The sequence below is a fragment of the Heloderma suspectum genome, chromosome 4 (assembly GCF_057233095.1).
Source record: "Heloderma suspectum isolate Gila_16-S chromosome 4, 16-S_ref, whole genome shotgun sequence".
Classification (NCBI taxonomy): domain Eukaryota; kingdom Metazoa; phylum Chordata; class Lepidosauria; order Squamata; family Helodermatidae; genus Heloderma; species Heloderma suspectum.
Genome location: NC_139461.1, coordinates 14,770,959 through 14,783,731, shown reverse-complemented (window position 1 = coordinate 14,783,731; position 12,773 = coordinate 14,770,959). Strand labels below are relative to the sequence as shown.

The 12,773-nt window shown below is 43.9% G+C and overlaps 1 protein-coding gene across 1 annotated transcript in view; it reads right to left on the bottom strand.

Annotated features, from left to right (window-relative positions):
- The window catches only part of COL22A1 (collagen type XXII alpha 1 chain), a 224,738-nt gene that overhangs the window by 26,580 nt on the left and 185,385 nt on the right, over positions 1–12,773 (bottom strand). The window contains exons 49-55 of the mRNA XM_084847960.1: positions 11,574–11,627; positions 9,220–9,264; positions 6,882–6,935; positions 5,813–5,866; positions 4,252–4,305; positions 2,028–2,099; positions 356–391 (exon numbers count right to left, since the gene is read on the bottom strand). Of these exons, the coding sequence (XP_084704086.1) occupies positions 356–391; positions 2,028–2,099; positions 4,252–4,305; positions 5,813–5,866; positions 6,882–6,935; positions 9,220–9,264; positions 11,574–11,627 (369 nt within the window). The remainder of the gene's footprint in view (positions 1–355; positions 392–2,027; positions 2,100–4,251; positions 4,306–5,812; positions 5,867–6,881; positions 6,936–9,219; positions 9,265–11,573; positions 11,628–12,773) is intronic.

Here is a 12,773-nt window from a genome sequence, read left to right as displayed (position 1 = left end):
CCCTTCTTCTAACTATGCCCCTCATCACTGAAATCATCCACAATACTCCTCCCCTGAAATGGGGGTCATAGCCCAGCACCAGAGCAGGAGAAACTAATGTGGAGAAGGCCTCAAGAGTAACACTGTATGAATTGTGGAGTAGAATAACATGCGCTAATAGTTAACAGTTCTGCTATGTAGGCATCATGCAATATCGTTGTTGTACATTATATAGGTGTAGATAATAATTGTATGCATTTCATTTTCTCTGTTGGTTTTTAATAACAGATAGATTTAGGGGTGGTGCTACTCTTGTTCCCCTACACAACCTTAAGGAATCAGCACCTGTGTCTAATCAAGATATCAAAACACATACCTCTTTCCCTGGGAGCCCCTTTTCACCTTGCTCTCCCTACAGAACAGAAAGTATAAAAGGCATTACAGTTACACAGCCAGAAACCATGTCTGAAATGATGTCCATTTGAGCTTCTGTTCCCTATTTCACCGAGTTCCAACAGGCAGCACAAAGCAATCAGTGGTGGATGAGATTCTATTATTAGTCCTGCCTACTAAGTGCATGCTCTGAGCGCAAGATTCTGTTCTCAGACCCCAATTTTGTGATTCAGAAAACAGTCCGATTTGGACTCAGACGCTGCCCGCTTTGACTCAGGTTTGAATCAGAATCTCGATTCAGAAATCCATCTCTTCCAGCCTCCCATTGACTATCATTGGAAATCAACAAATGGCTATTAAGTAACCTGAAACATTTCTAGGGATGGCGGAGAATTCCGCCACGGATTTCAGTGAGGCCGAATGCACTGGCATTGGGCCCCCCGAAATCCGTGGCAGAACGCACAGCCCCCCCCGCCCCCCCCCGGATTCCCCCCGGGATGAGGCTTACCTGGGTGGATGTTCTGGATGGCAGCAGCTCCGACGGTGGCTCCGGTGGCAGCGGCTGGTCTTTCGACCAGCTGCCGCAGCCGCCATTGCCATCTGCCCTTTGCCATCAAAGGCTACGTAAGTATTTACGTAGCCTATCACGGCAAGCCAAGAAAAAAAAATTCCGCATACGCAAATGGCAGCGGCTACGGGGGCCACCATTTGCGTTCCCTTTTTTCTGCAGTTTTAGCCTACGTAAATATTTACGTAAGCTATTACGGTGAAAAGAAGGGGAAGGCAAATAGCGTAGTGGGCGCTATTTGCGTTCCTTTTTTATTTGCCATTTTAGCCTACATAAATATTTATGTAGGCTAAAACAGCGAATAAAAAAGGAACACGAATAGTGCCCACTACGCTATTTGCCTTCCCCTTTTTTTTCGCTGTAATAGTCTACGTAAACATTTACGTAGACTAAAACGGCGAAAAATAAGGAACACAAATGGCGGCCGCTGTAGCCGCCGCCATTTGTGTACGCTATTTTTTGTTTTCTTTTACCCAGCCGTGATAGGCTACTTAAAGACTTACGTAGCCTATCACGGCTCCCTGGCTGGATGCAAATGGCGGCCGCTACGGCAGCCGCCATTTGCATCTGCACCAGCCAGCCTGCGACCGGAAATCCGGCTGCAGACGGCCCTGGCCTGGCCAGCTGCTCCGCAGAGCCGCCGCAGAGCAGAGACGACCATCGAGGATTCCGGGGGGGAGGACCGGATCGCCTCCCCCCCGTTGAGGATTCCGGAGGGAGGGACGGAGCGCCTCCCCCCACCATGAACACAATCCGCAAAAAGGTAAGTTACTTTTGTACATCCCTACCGTCATTAGAAGGTGGATTTACCAGTCACAAAGCTATATTCCCCCTTTCCCCACCCTCGTGTTTTCCTTATATGGAGAGCCTGGTGAGAAATGCATCAGTTTTTGAGCACACATCTGCGTCTCTGTGTCCCTCAAAATCCTGAATCTTCAAGAGGAATCCTGTCTGATTTAGAGGAGCTATGTTTCCATTTGGACATCTTCCAAATATGTCTGAATCGTCCCATTTCAGTTCTGGATTCAGGATTTGGGTGAATCCAAAGCACCACCTACAGTGTTATCATCATCGATTTGCTACTTACAGGAGGTCCTCGTGGACCGATGAATCCAGGGAGACCTGGGCTGCCGGTTTCACCCTTGCTTCCTTTTGGACCCTTGAAAGACACACAAAAAGGAACACAATGCTAGGGTGTATTCTGATCAATATCATTAAGAAAGCCCACTTCAGTAACAACACTAACAATCAAGTCAATAATGACACTGACAATCAAGAAACTTCTTCTGCCCCCAGTCTGGCATAGCACTACAGTATATCGAGGCTTGGGACCTCTATATTTGAGGGAATGCCCCTCCCTGTATATGCCTACCCGAAAACTGAGATTGGAGGAGCTCTCCTCTGCATCCCACCAGTACGAGACATACACTGTGGTGGGAGGTGGGAGAGGGCCTTCTCTGCTGTGGCACCCTGGATGTGGAATGCCCTCCCCTTGGAGGACCGATTGGCGCAGAAATAGGTCTCGTTTCAGTGCCAAGTAAAAACATGGCTTTTTACCAAAGCCTTTGAGGGCTATATGCATTCCCTAGCACATTGTTTTAACTGTTTTAGATTTTAACTGGTTTTAGCTTGTTTAATAGTTTAATATGCTTTTAGGTGTTTAAATTATTTATTGTTGTATCCTGTTTAAATTGATTTTATCTGTATGCCACTCTGAGATCTTAATGATGTAGGGCGGGATAGAAATGTTTCAAATAAATAAATAAATACATACATACATACATTACCAAGTCACTTGCCTGACACGGGTGAAAGCAGGTAAGTGCAGCTGCTTCCTTACATGCTATCTCAACAGCTGTCCAGCATACCAGGAACCAATAGATTATCTATATTAGAGATGCTGGTGAATGTCTTCTTAGCCATGTCTTGGAGAAGAACTTGTTTGGGGATTTGTAAAAGCCTGCCTCCAAGAGCCTCCATTTTCCCTGCAGCTTAGTTAAAATCTATTTTCCCTTCTGCCCAGTCCTTCCCACCCCATTACATTTGAAGAGGCCCTAAATTGCTCTTTAGGCATAGCTGCGGTGATGTGGGAGCCACTTCTTCTCGAGACAATCTCGAGGGTGTGTCTGAATGAGCCAATGATGATGGGTTGGGTCATATGAGTCCTTCCCACAGAGCCAGTGCTCTGCTTGGGGTGGTATTGGCTTGTCTAGCTTTTTGGGATTCTTGTTTAGGGTGTAAAAGATCCCCAGTTCAAATTCCAGACATGCACAGGGCAGGGATTAGAGAGGCTGGCTCTACTTTTAAAATTCAGGAATGGGCCTAGTTCAGTGGCAGAGTACGTGTTCTGTGAGCAGAACATCCCAGGTTCAATCCCTGGCATCTCCAGAGGGGGCTAGGAAAGATAGGAAAGAGATGCCACTAGTCAGTGTAGACGAGGGTTGGGTCTGGATGTTTTGGCCTACAACCCCCATTATCCCTCACCACTGGTTATGTTGGCTAGGGCTGATGGGATCTGTAGGCCAGAACATCTGGAGGGCTACAAGTTTCCCATCCCTGGTGTAGACTGTGGCCTGACTCAGTATAAGGCAAATTCACAGGGTGTTGATTTTGTAGGAACTTCCCATACAACTAGCTCTACCTGGATCATTGGGTCATTCAGACATGCTCCCCTTCATGGATAAGCAGCTCCCACATAGCCACAGCTATACCTAAGGGGTACTGAAGAGAGGGTGATAAATAGAGTGAAGTTCCAATCTCCTTTTTGTTACAACTCTCTCCATCCACCCCCTCCAACTGGCAATGTCCAGAAAAGGGCAAAGTCACAGAAACTGAAAATAGATGCATTCTGTATTTCATCAAATGGTAGTGATAGTCAGTCTTAGGTGGTTTTCTGCTGACCCTTAGAAGTTATTTTGAAATGAAGAAATGAGAAAGCTTTCCCTGTGGGTGTTCTTAAGGTTCTGCTTTCCTGGAGCCTTGTCAAGGATAGCTAGTTTCCAATAGGAACATATCAGGTTCCATCACCTTGACTTGACCTTGCTAATGCTTTCCCTCTCACTCCTGCAATGTAAACCTGCCAGGTCCATTCTGGGCTGCTTTCCATCCTGCTTGAAACTCTCATCTGGTTTTACATTCCTCCTCTAGAATGTTTCCAGCCTGGACAGAATTAAATACATCTCAAGGATGAGACACTCTTTCCTCTCCCTTTGGTAATACATCATGGCCTGTAACTCTTAATACCTACTCTTATTCATCCAGTAGGGATGTGCAAGTCTGTGACAGACAGAAGCAACAAATTCAATACTTACTGAGTTACCTGGAGGTCCCGCTTCACCCGGAGGGCCTGGTGATCCATTCTTGCCCTGAAGGAGGGGAGGAAAACAGTCAAAATGGCAAACAGCAGGAATTAGGTCAGTGGTACCCAATTCTGTGGTGGGCAGAGAAGCAGTAGGTGCCATGTGAGAGGAATGAGTAAATCTGGAGATAGAAAACCTTCAGCATTAAAGACCCCACTTTTCTTCCTCTTCAGGCATACACAACTAAGCTGACTGGTGTCTAATATGAGGCCTCCCCAGGGTAGCATCCTCTCGCCTTTGATTTATCTTATCTTAAGTGTGTCAGGTGTCTCTCCAGCTCACACAATTAGAACTGAACTTGGAATGTAGGCAGTTTCAGATCTGATTCACTTTAGGTTATTTAAATATTGGTGCAGGCTAGTTCACATGAGTGAAGCCAGGCTCCCTAAGAAATCAACAGGTGGTTGATTTAGGGCCTCAGAAAAATCTTGGCTTTACAATTTCTCAAAATTGTTATTAAACTATGTTTTAGTGTGGAGGCTCTAAGAGCTTCTAGTTCTAATATAGGAAATATTTTTAAACAAAGATTACTAGATACCAGAGCACAGATGGACATAGCACAAGGTCTATGAAATGGTTAGCGAGGGCTAAAACCCAATTTCAGGAAGAAAAATGTCTCTTCCTCCCAATGAAAAGGGGTCAACACACGGCCTTTATTTCTCTTCGATTCAAGCAAATGGACTCAATGATGCAACAAGGAACGTTCTGGGGCATTCCAGTTCAGGACAGACTTTGTATATGTGATGCATCTGAAGTGGAAGATCTGGCCCACTATTTACTGGAATGCTTGTTATACTCCAATTGTAGGGAACATTATTTATCTTCATTTCTTGGGCATATGAGAAACTGGGCCGTTGAGGACAAGCTGAATTTTCTCTTATCAGGATCTAACCAGTTTGTGACTCAGAGGGTTGCCCTCTTTGCAGTTAAGGGGGGAAAGGGGGGGGGAGTCTGATTAAATGAGCCATGTAATATCTTTTAAATCATGTGGGGTCTCAATGGGTTCATAAAATCTAATTTTATTAAAAGATACACTTAAAAATATTGTATTATTTCAATCTTAGATTATTTTAAGTTAGTTTTTTACATTTTAAGATTCGTGTATTTGCTGTTTGTTTGTTTGTTTAGTGTACTTACTGTGTTTGAAATAGTCTGAAGATGTACTGAGTAAAAAAATAACTTGACTTGATTTATCTTACTTGGGGGACATTTCTCTGGTTCCCATCCATTAGTAATCAATGGACCTTGTGTCTGCCAAGACACCTTGAGTTTCTTGCTCACCCCAAAATGGCATACATTTGTACAATGGCTGCAACTGAGAGGTTTGTGCACAAACCCATGTGCACACTGGATTGTTTTCCCTAGGGCATTTCCCCCCTATTAGGCAGTTCCTCATACTGAATCTCATTTTGTGATTCCTCCTGAGCCCCCTGTACCATTTAGGTACTACAGTTGGAATCCAGTGAGATGTGCCAGGCCTATTACCCACAATTCATTGGGAGAAACTACTCACCATCACTCCTCTGAGTCCACGTGGGCCCTGAGGCCCTACAGGGCCTGGATCCCCCTGGAACAAAAGAGGAATAATTGCTCTTAATAAGCATATTGAAGAGAAAGAAATTCAATTGCCAGTGGGATACCTGGTTATCTCCTGACTGAGAACTGCTTGATTCCTGCCCCCCAAAATGGTCTAGATGATCATCAGAACTTTGTATAGCTCTTTGAGATGAAGCCTTGTTTTGAAAGTAGTAACCACCACCAATCCTTGACCATTAACATAAATTGCCTTACAAATTCAGGTGCCTTAAAATGTAATCTTCCTTTATCTTTGCCTCTGGAAAGTTTGGCTAAATTAAGACATCCTAAAGACCAAGATGCATCTCACACAGTTGATCTGTGAGAGTGTGACTAGATCTTCCATGGTTTAAATTTTAACTTAAAAGGCATCTTGGGGTGGGGAGTGGATTGATCAGGACAGCAGGACTGAGCACCATTTCCCTGGTCTAAATCACCCTCTGGAGCTATTCTTACCCTGCGGGAAGAAAGTTTTTAGGTATTTGCATTGTGACTACCTTTCTTTATCACCTGTGGCCATAATATAAGCTTCATGGTAGAGATTTAGATACTGCGGCCTGTTTCTCCTTTTGTTCTGAAGTTAGAATAGATAGAACTAAAGGGGGATGCAAAAATATGCTTGGGAAGATCCTGTCCCATGAGAAAATTAAGTCCTAATCACTATGATAGTCAAGGCAGCAACTCACTATATTTTGTACCATAGTAGGGAAACCCAAGCAGAAACTCTGTCTGCACCCTATCATGAGTGTGCATGGTCTACAAGCAAATCCAGTGCATGTCTCTTTAAAAATGCTTGGAAATCTGAGCCTGACTATTTCATGGTCACCAAGTGCTTGTTAAACTTCAGATTTTGTTAAACTCGCTTCCAAGTGCTTGTTAAACTTCAGATTTTGAAGTTTGGAATTAAGCTTCCAGATATTTTTTTTTTTTTAAGTTTATGCAACATTTCAGTTTAGCCCTACCTCTAACAACTCTTGCTTTTATTGTGTCCCAAGCATCACACTTACATCTTTTCCAGGTTGTCCCTCTCGGCCTGGGGTTCCTGCTTGACCTGGCTCTCCCTGTAACAGAGGGGGTGGGGAAGGAAAACAGAACTCAGGGCAATATGAAACCACACCATTTAACATTCCTAATGGTTGGAGTTCCTCTGATGGGCTTCCCAGGCCTGGATTTGAGCTATGGACTATGCCAGTGACAGAACGTCCAGCTCCAGTGGTTATCTCATCCCAGCCATCAACACTAACGAGTAATCAGTTATCTCCCCCACCCCAAAAGTAGAGCAACACTGCTTGTTGTTGTTGTTGTTGTTGTTTATTCAGTCAGTCACTTCCAACTCTTCGTGACTTCATGGACCAGGCACGCCAGAGCTTCCTGTCGGCCGTTGTCACCCCCAGCTCCCCCAAGGTCGAGTCCATCACCTCCAGAATATCATCCATCCATCTTGCCCTTGGTCGGCCCCTCTTCCTTTTGCCTTCCACTTTCCCTAGCATCAGCATCTTCTCCAGGGTATCCTGTCTCCTCATGATGTGGCCAAAGTACTTCAGTTTTACCTTAAATATCAGTCCCTCAAGTGAGCAGTCTGGCTTGATTTCCTGGAGGATGGACTGGTTTGATCTTCTTGCAGTCCAAGGCACTCTCAAAATTTTCCTCCAGCACGACACTTCAAAAGCATCAATCTTCCTTCGCTCAGGCTTCCTTATGGTCCAGCTCTTGCAGCCATAGGTTACTACGGGGAATACCATTGCTTTAACTATGCGGACTTTGTTGTCAGTGTGATGTCTCTGCTCTTCACTATTTTATCAAGATTTGTCATTGCTGTCCTCCCAAGAAGTAAACGTCTTCTGATTTCCTGGCTGCAGTCAGCATCTGCAGTAACCTTTGAGCCTAGAAAGACAAAGTCTGTCACTGCCTCCACGTTTTCTCCCTCTATTTGCCGGTTATCAATCAAGCTGGTTGCCATAATCTTGGTTTTGTTGAGGTTTAACTGCAACCAGCTTTTGCACTTTCTCCTTTCACCTTCGTCATGAGGTTCCTCAGCTCCTCCTCGCTTTCAGCCACCTGCTTAAGGGCAGTTAAAAGGGGGCAAGAAGACTGATGATAGGGATGGAAAAACTAATCACAAGAATTGACGTGTCAGGAGAGGCTGCAGTCAACTGCCACAGAGGCATTCTAATTGTTTGGGTGGCTGTAGACTTGCCCAGCACTTTGATTCTGAATGCCACTGCCCCACCACCCTAGTAAAAAATCCAAAAGAGTTGTTTTTTTTTTTTAAGGAAAAAAAGAAGGATATTAACAGCCAGTGTTAACACCTAGGGGCCTCAGCATTTGCCCCACAATACCAGACCTTAAAGAAGGTACTTTATAAAAATAAGGATTGCTATAAGGAAAAGTACCTGTAAAAATAAACTGCAATTATTAGGAATGTGCAAGATCGTCTCTATTTTTTCATAGATACTGGTGTGTTGTTGGAAAGTGAAATTACATCTTCAGGAGATTTATTTGAAAAATAAAGCTATTCAACAAGAGATCAGGTTAAAGTGCTTAACTCACCAATAATAACTATTCAATAATTAGCAGGAAGACAGGTGTTTGTTTTTTTCCTTTCCTTTCTTGTGGAGTATAGCTGTTTGGAAACCTGTTTTAATTTTTGTGATATTTCTGTGTGGCTGTTGGTATGTGATTTTTAAAACTATCAAGGATATTTGTTGCATCTCTCTAGATGGATGTGTAATTTTTGTACACAGGGCATGTATGTCCTGGCAACATCGTTGTCAGTTGAATTCCTGTTGGCTTGATGTTTGATTATGATGGCATTATGTTGTAAACATTGTAATTCAATATATGATTGAAATTAATACGTGATTCATCATCAGCATTATTATTATTATTATTAGTGTACTGCTTAATATAACAAAATCTGTAAGTGGTTGACATACATATTAGAAATGAAAATGAAAATGATTCACATGCATATTGGCTCTGACAAGGGATATGTTTTATTTTTGGCTTGGTCACCACATAGTTGACTTGTACAGAACCAGAACAAGGTCAGGGAGAGAGAGTTGGTCCCTTCTGGTCAGCATCCAGTTATTCCTTTTGCCTAACTAGAGCTGCTGAGGCTATCACAAATCTTCATGGACAGCCAAGAGCTATCACGGAATCTTTTCCCTGGCATGACGAAGAAAACACCATCACTCACATGCTGTAATTTTTCTGCTTCGAAAACCCGTAGCCCATATCTCCAAGATGACAAAAATAACAGTGGTGGAAAGCAAAGGTGGTATAGATTGGCAACTCTAGGACAGAAACCATTCTTGTGTCCAGGACATCATGTACATTACTTACTCTTGAGCCTGGGGCTCCTGCATCTCCTCTGGGTCCCTTAAAACCCTAGTGAAATGGAAATCAGTAAGTACCTTTCCTTCATATATACAGCATATTAAAAAAAGTTATCTTAATCTCTTCCCAGCTCAGGATGCATTTATTTGTTTGTTTGTTTGTTTATTTTAAACATTCCTTGCCCACCGTTCAGGACAGAAGCCCTCCCAAGGCAGCTTACAGCAATAAAATACAAAAAAACAGTTTTTATGTGATAAAATCATAAAAAAGATAAAAACAACAATAAAAGCCAACAATAAAACCAGCAACAACAACAGCAACAACAACAACAACAACATTCATATCAAGAGAAGGCCACAGTAAAGTAATATGTTTTCAAGGCCTTCTTAAAAAGCCTGCAATGACAGAGCATGGCGGACCTCCGATGGCAGCATGTTCCAAAGGTGTGGGGCCACTGCAGAGAAGGCCCTCTAACATGTGGTCACCTACCTGATTGCTCTCATGGGTGGGCAAATGAGAAGGGCCTCTCTTTCTGATCTTAAAGTGTGGGCAGGCTGATACGGGTGAAGGGAGTCCTTCAAGTAACTTCATCTCAAACCAGTCAAAGCTTTAAAAGTCACAACCAGCACTTTGAATTGGGCTCAGAAACGCACCGGTAACCAGTGCAGCTGCTGCAGTATAGGCATTATGTGATCAAATCACCTTGCCCCCACCAATACTTGGGTGGCCGCATTCTGCACAAGCTGGAGTTTCTGAACCATCTTCAAAGGCAGCCCCGTGTATAGCGCATTACAGTAGTCCAGCCTGGACGTCAATAGTGCATGGATAACTGAGGCAAGGCCCATCCTCTCCAGACAGGGATGCTGCTAGTGTACCAGCCTAAGCTGGTAAAAAGCACTCCTGGATACCACAGTCATCTGGGCTTCCCCTGTTAGCTCAGAGTCCAGGAGGACTTCCAGATTGCGCACTTGGTCTTTTAGTGGGAGTGCAACCCCATCTAAGACCAGTTGTAAACCTCCATCCAAAGTAGCTGGTTTCCCAACCCACAGTACCTTCAACTAGTCTGGATTATGTTTCAGCTTGTTCTCCCTCATCCATCCCCAAACAGCCTCCAGACACTGGTTCAAGCGTTCCACAACCTCCCTGGGATGTGCAGATGGAAATGAGAGGTAGAGCTGAGTATCATCCACATACTGATGACATTTCAGCCCAAACCTCCTGATAACTTCCTCCAGCAGTTTCATGTAGCTGTTAAAAAGCATGGGGGACAAGATAGAACCTTGCGGCACCCTACAGGCTAATGGCCATGAGGTGGAACAGAAGTTCTCCAGCACCACCTTCTGAGACTGCTCCCCCAGAAAGGACCAGAACCACTTTAAAACCTTGCCTCCCAAGCCCAATCCAGATAAACTATCCAGAGATACTATGGTCGATGGCATGGAAAGCAGCTGTAGGCACAATTCACACATTCCTGTCCTGTTTACAACCCACCGCTTTGTTCTGGCATTGCCAAACTGATCTCCCTACTTTTTCCCTCCACTACCCTTCCCTTGGGTGCCTTGATTTTTTTTAGAGAGCAATCATATGGCCCCTAGACAGTGTCTGGGAGGTCATAGGATGGTTCAGTTTACTGGATCTGGGGTCATAGCCCGTGCACAGAGAACTGCGATGGCTACCTCTCCGCAGTTGGAAACCTGAGTGTGGAGATGGGGGAAAGTGGGTGGTCCTGGGAGCAGAGAGGGGAGGAGACTGGGGAAGCTTGTTGGCCCTCATCCATCCCAAAACAGCCTCCAGACACTGGTTCAAGAGTTCCACAACCTCCCTGTGATGTGCAGGTGGAAATGGGAGGTAGAGCTGAGTATCATTTTGCAGCCTTGTGCAGCTTCCTATGCTCGCCCCAGCCTCCTTCCCTCCTGCTCCGAAGCACCATGGCTAGATGGGCGAAATCACTAGTCTAGCAAAAATGCAGGGCAGCCAGAGCACAGAGGCGGGAATCAAGTTTGGAGGTTGCCTACTATCTCCACAGAATTCATAACCCTGAGGGCAGGGCCTGATTCTCTCTTTAATTGATGTGAGCCACTTTGGAAGACTATATTGGTCTCTCTCTTTCTCTTTCTCTCACTAATATGCAGGCACACATGCAGCCATGTTGTCCATAAACAGATCTCCATTAAGAGAAATTGGCCTTCACAGAGTATTTGCACCATTCACGTTGCAAGTTGTTCTCTAGGTTTCTCAACTAGTACATGGGCATTCCATGCTATACAAAGCAGAACTAGACATCAGCCCTTCCTGCAAGTGATCTCAGTTGGAAAGGATAACACTTTTGATGGACCACAGTTGCCTGCAACAGGACATACCGGCAACCCCCTAGCTCCTTCTTGTCCTGGTAGCCCCGGCTCTCCTGGCTTGCCCTGGAAGAAACAAAGCATGTTTATAGTATGACAGTAGGCAGTCACATCACACATATGGCTCACTCAGAGTCAAACTGTACATGGCACCATTCACACAATTAATTAATTAATATATCCCCCCCCCCAAATAGCCATTACATTAATGGCTTTTAAAAAGTAAAGGAGTCCATTCAAGTTTCGCTCCCAACTCTCAAATGTTATTTTGCTCATTCCCTTTACAATCCTCAGTTGTACCAACTGAGCCTAGGAGTGTTCAGAAAAGCAAAGAAATGTGGACTAGAAGGGAATGCCACAACAAATTGGCCCTAGGTTATGGTGGCTGCATTACCATTTTGGTACGAGTTATAAATGGTGGGTGACATTATGTCATACCAGAAAGATATATTATATATAGATCCTCTGTTCAAATGGTCCACACATCACATTTTAATTAATAATGTATGTATTAGACTAAATCTGCGAGTTGAGCATTAAAAACAAAACAATGGCATGTGATACGGGGGGTGGGGGTGTTTGTGTGCATTTCTGCAGACTCCAAAAATCTGGTGTCCTAGACATCTCCTATCCCTCCATTTTTGGAACTCACAATCAAATCGGTCTGGTACACACGTAGCACAACTGCACAGACTGGCAGCTAGTAATAACGATTATTTTAAATTCAAAACTATGTATATATTATTATCCTCAAGACACCAATTTCTAAATTTCTGAAAGTAGAATGATCAGCTAGAGTAAAGTTGGCATGCTCCATAATGGTGATGACATTTCCTAGGCCTAGGGTGAAATAATAATAGTATTTCTAATATTACATCCAGTTTTCAGACCACAAAATAATAGCGACTAGATAGGCATCCGTCTAAAAACAAAATAGAAAAAAATGTAGCATTTTCCTGCTTTTAATAAAACAGTGGTGTTTATCATTTTGATGTGTTGCTCTAGTCTAAGTCCTAGACTGCCAACAGTCTTTGTTATCTACAGATTTCTTTTTGGGACAAAATTATGTTTTGCTTCTCTTATTGAGAGAAATGCTGTTTATGATAGCATTGTATAAACAGGCTCTTTCCCTCACTCAGTAGTATGGATATAAGCAAAAATTCAATGGCATCACAGAATCTCAACCAATAGTGGCCTCATGACTCACAGGGA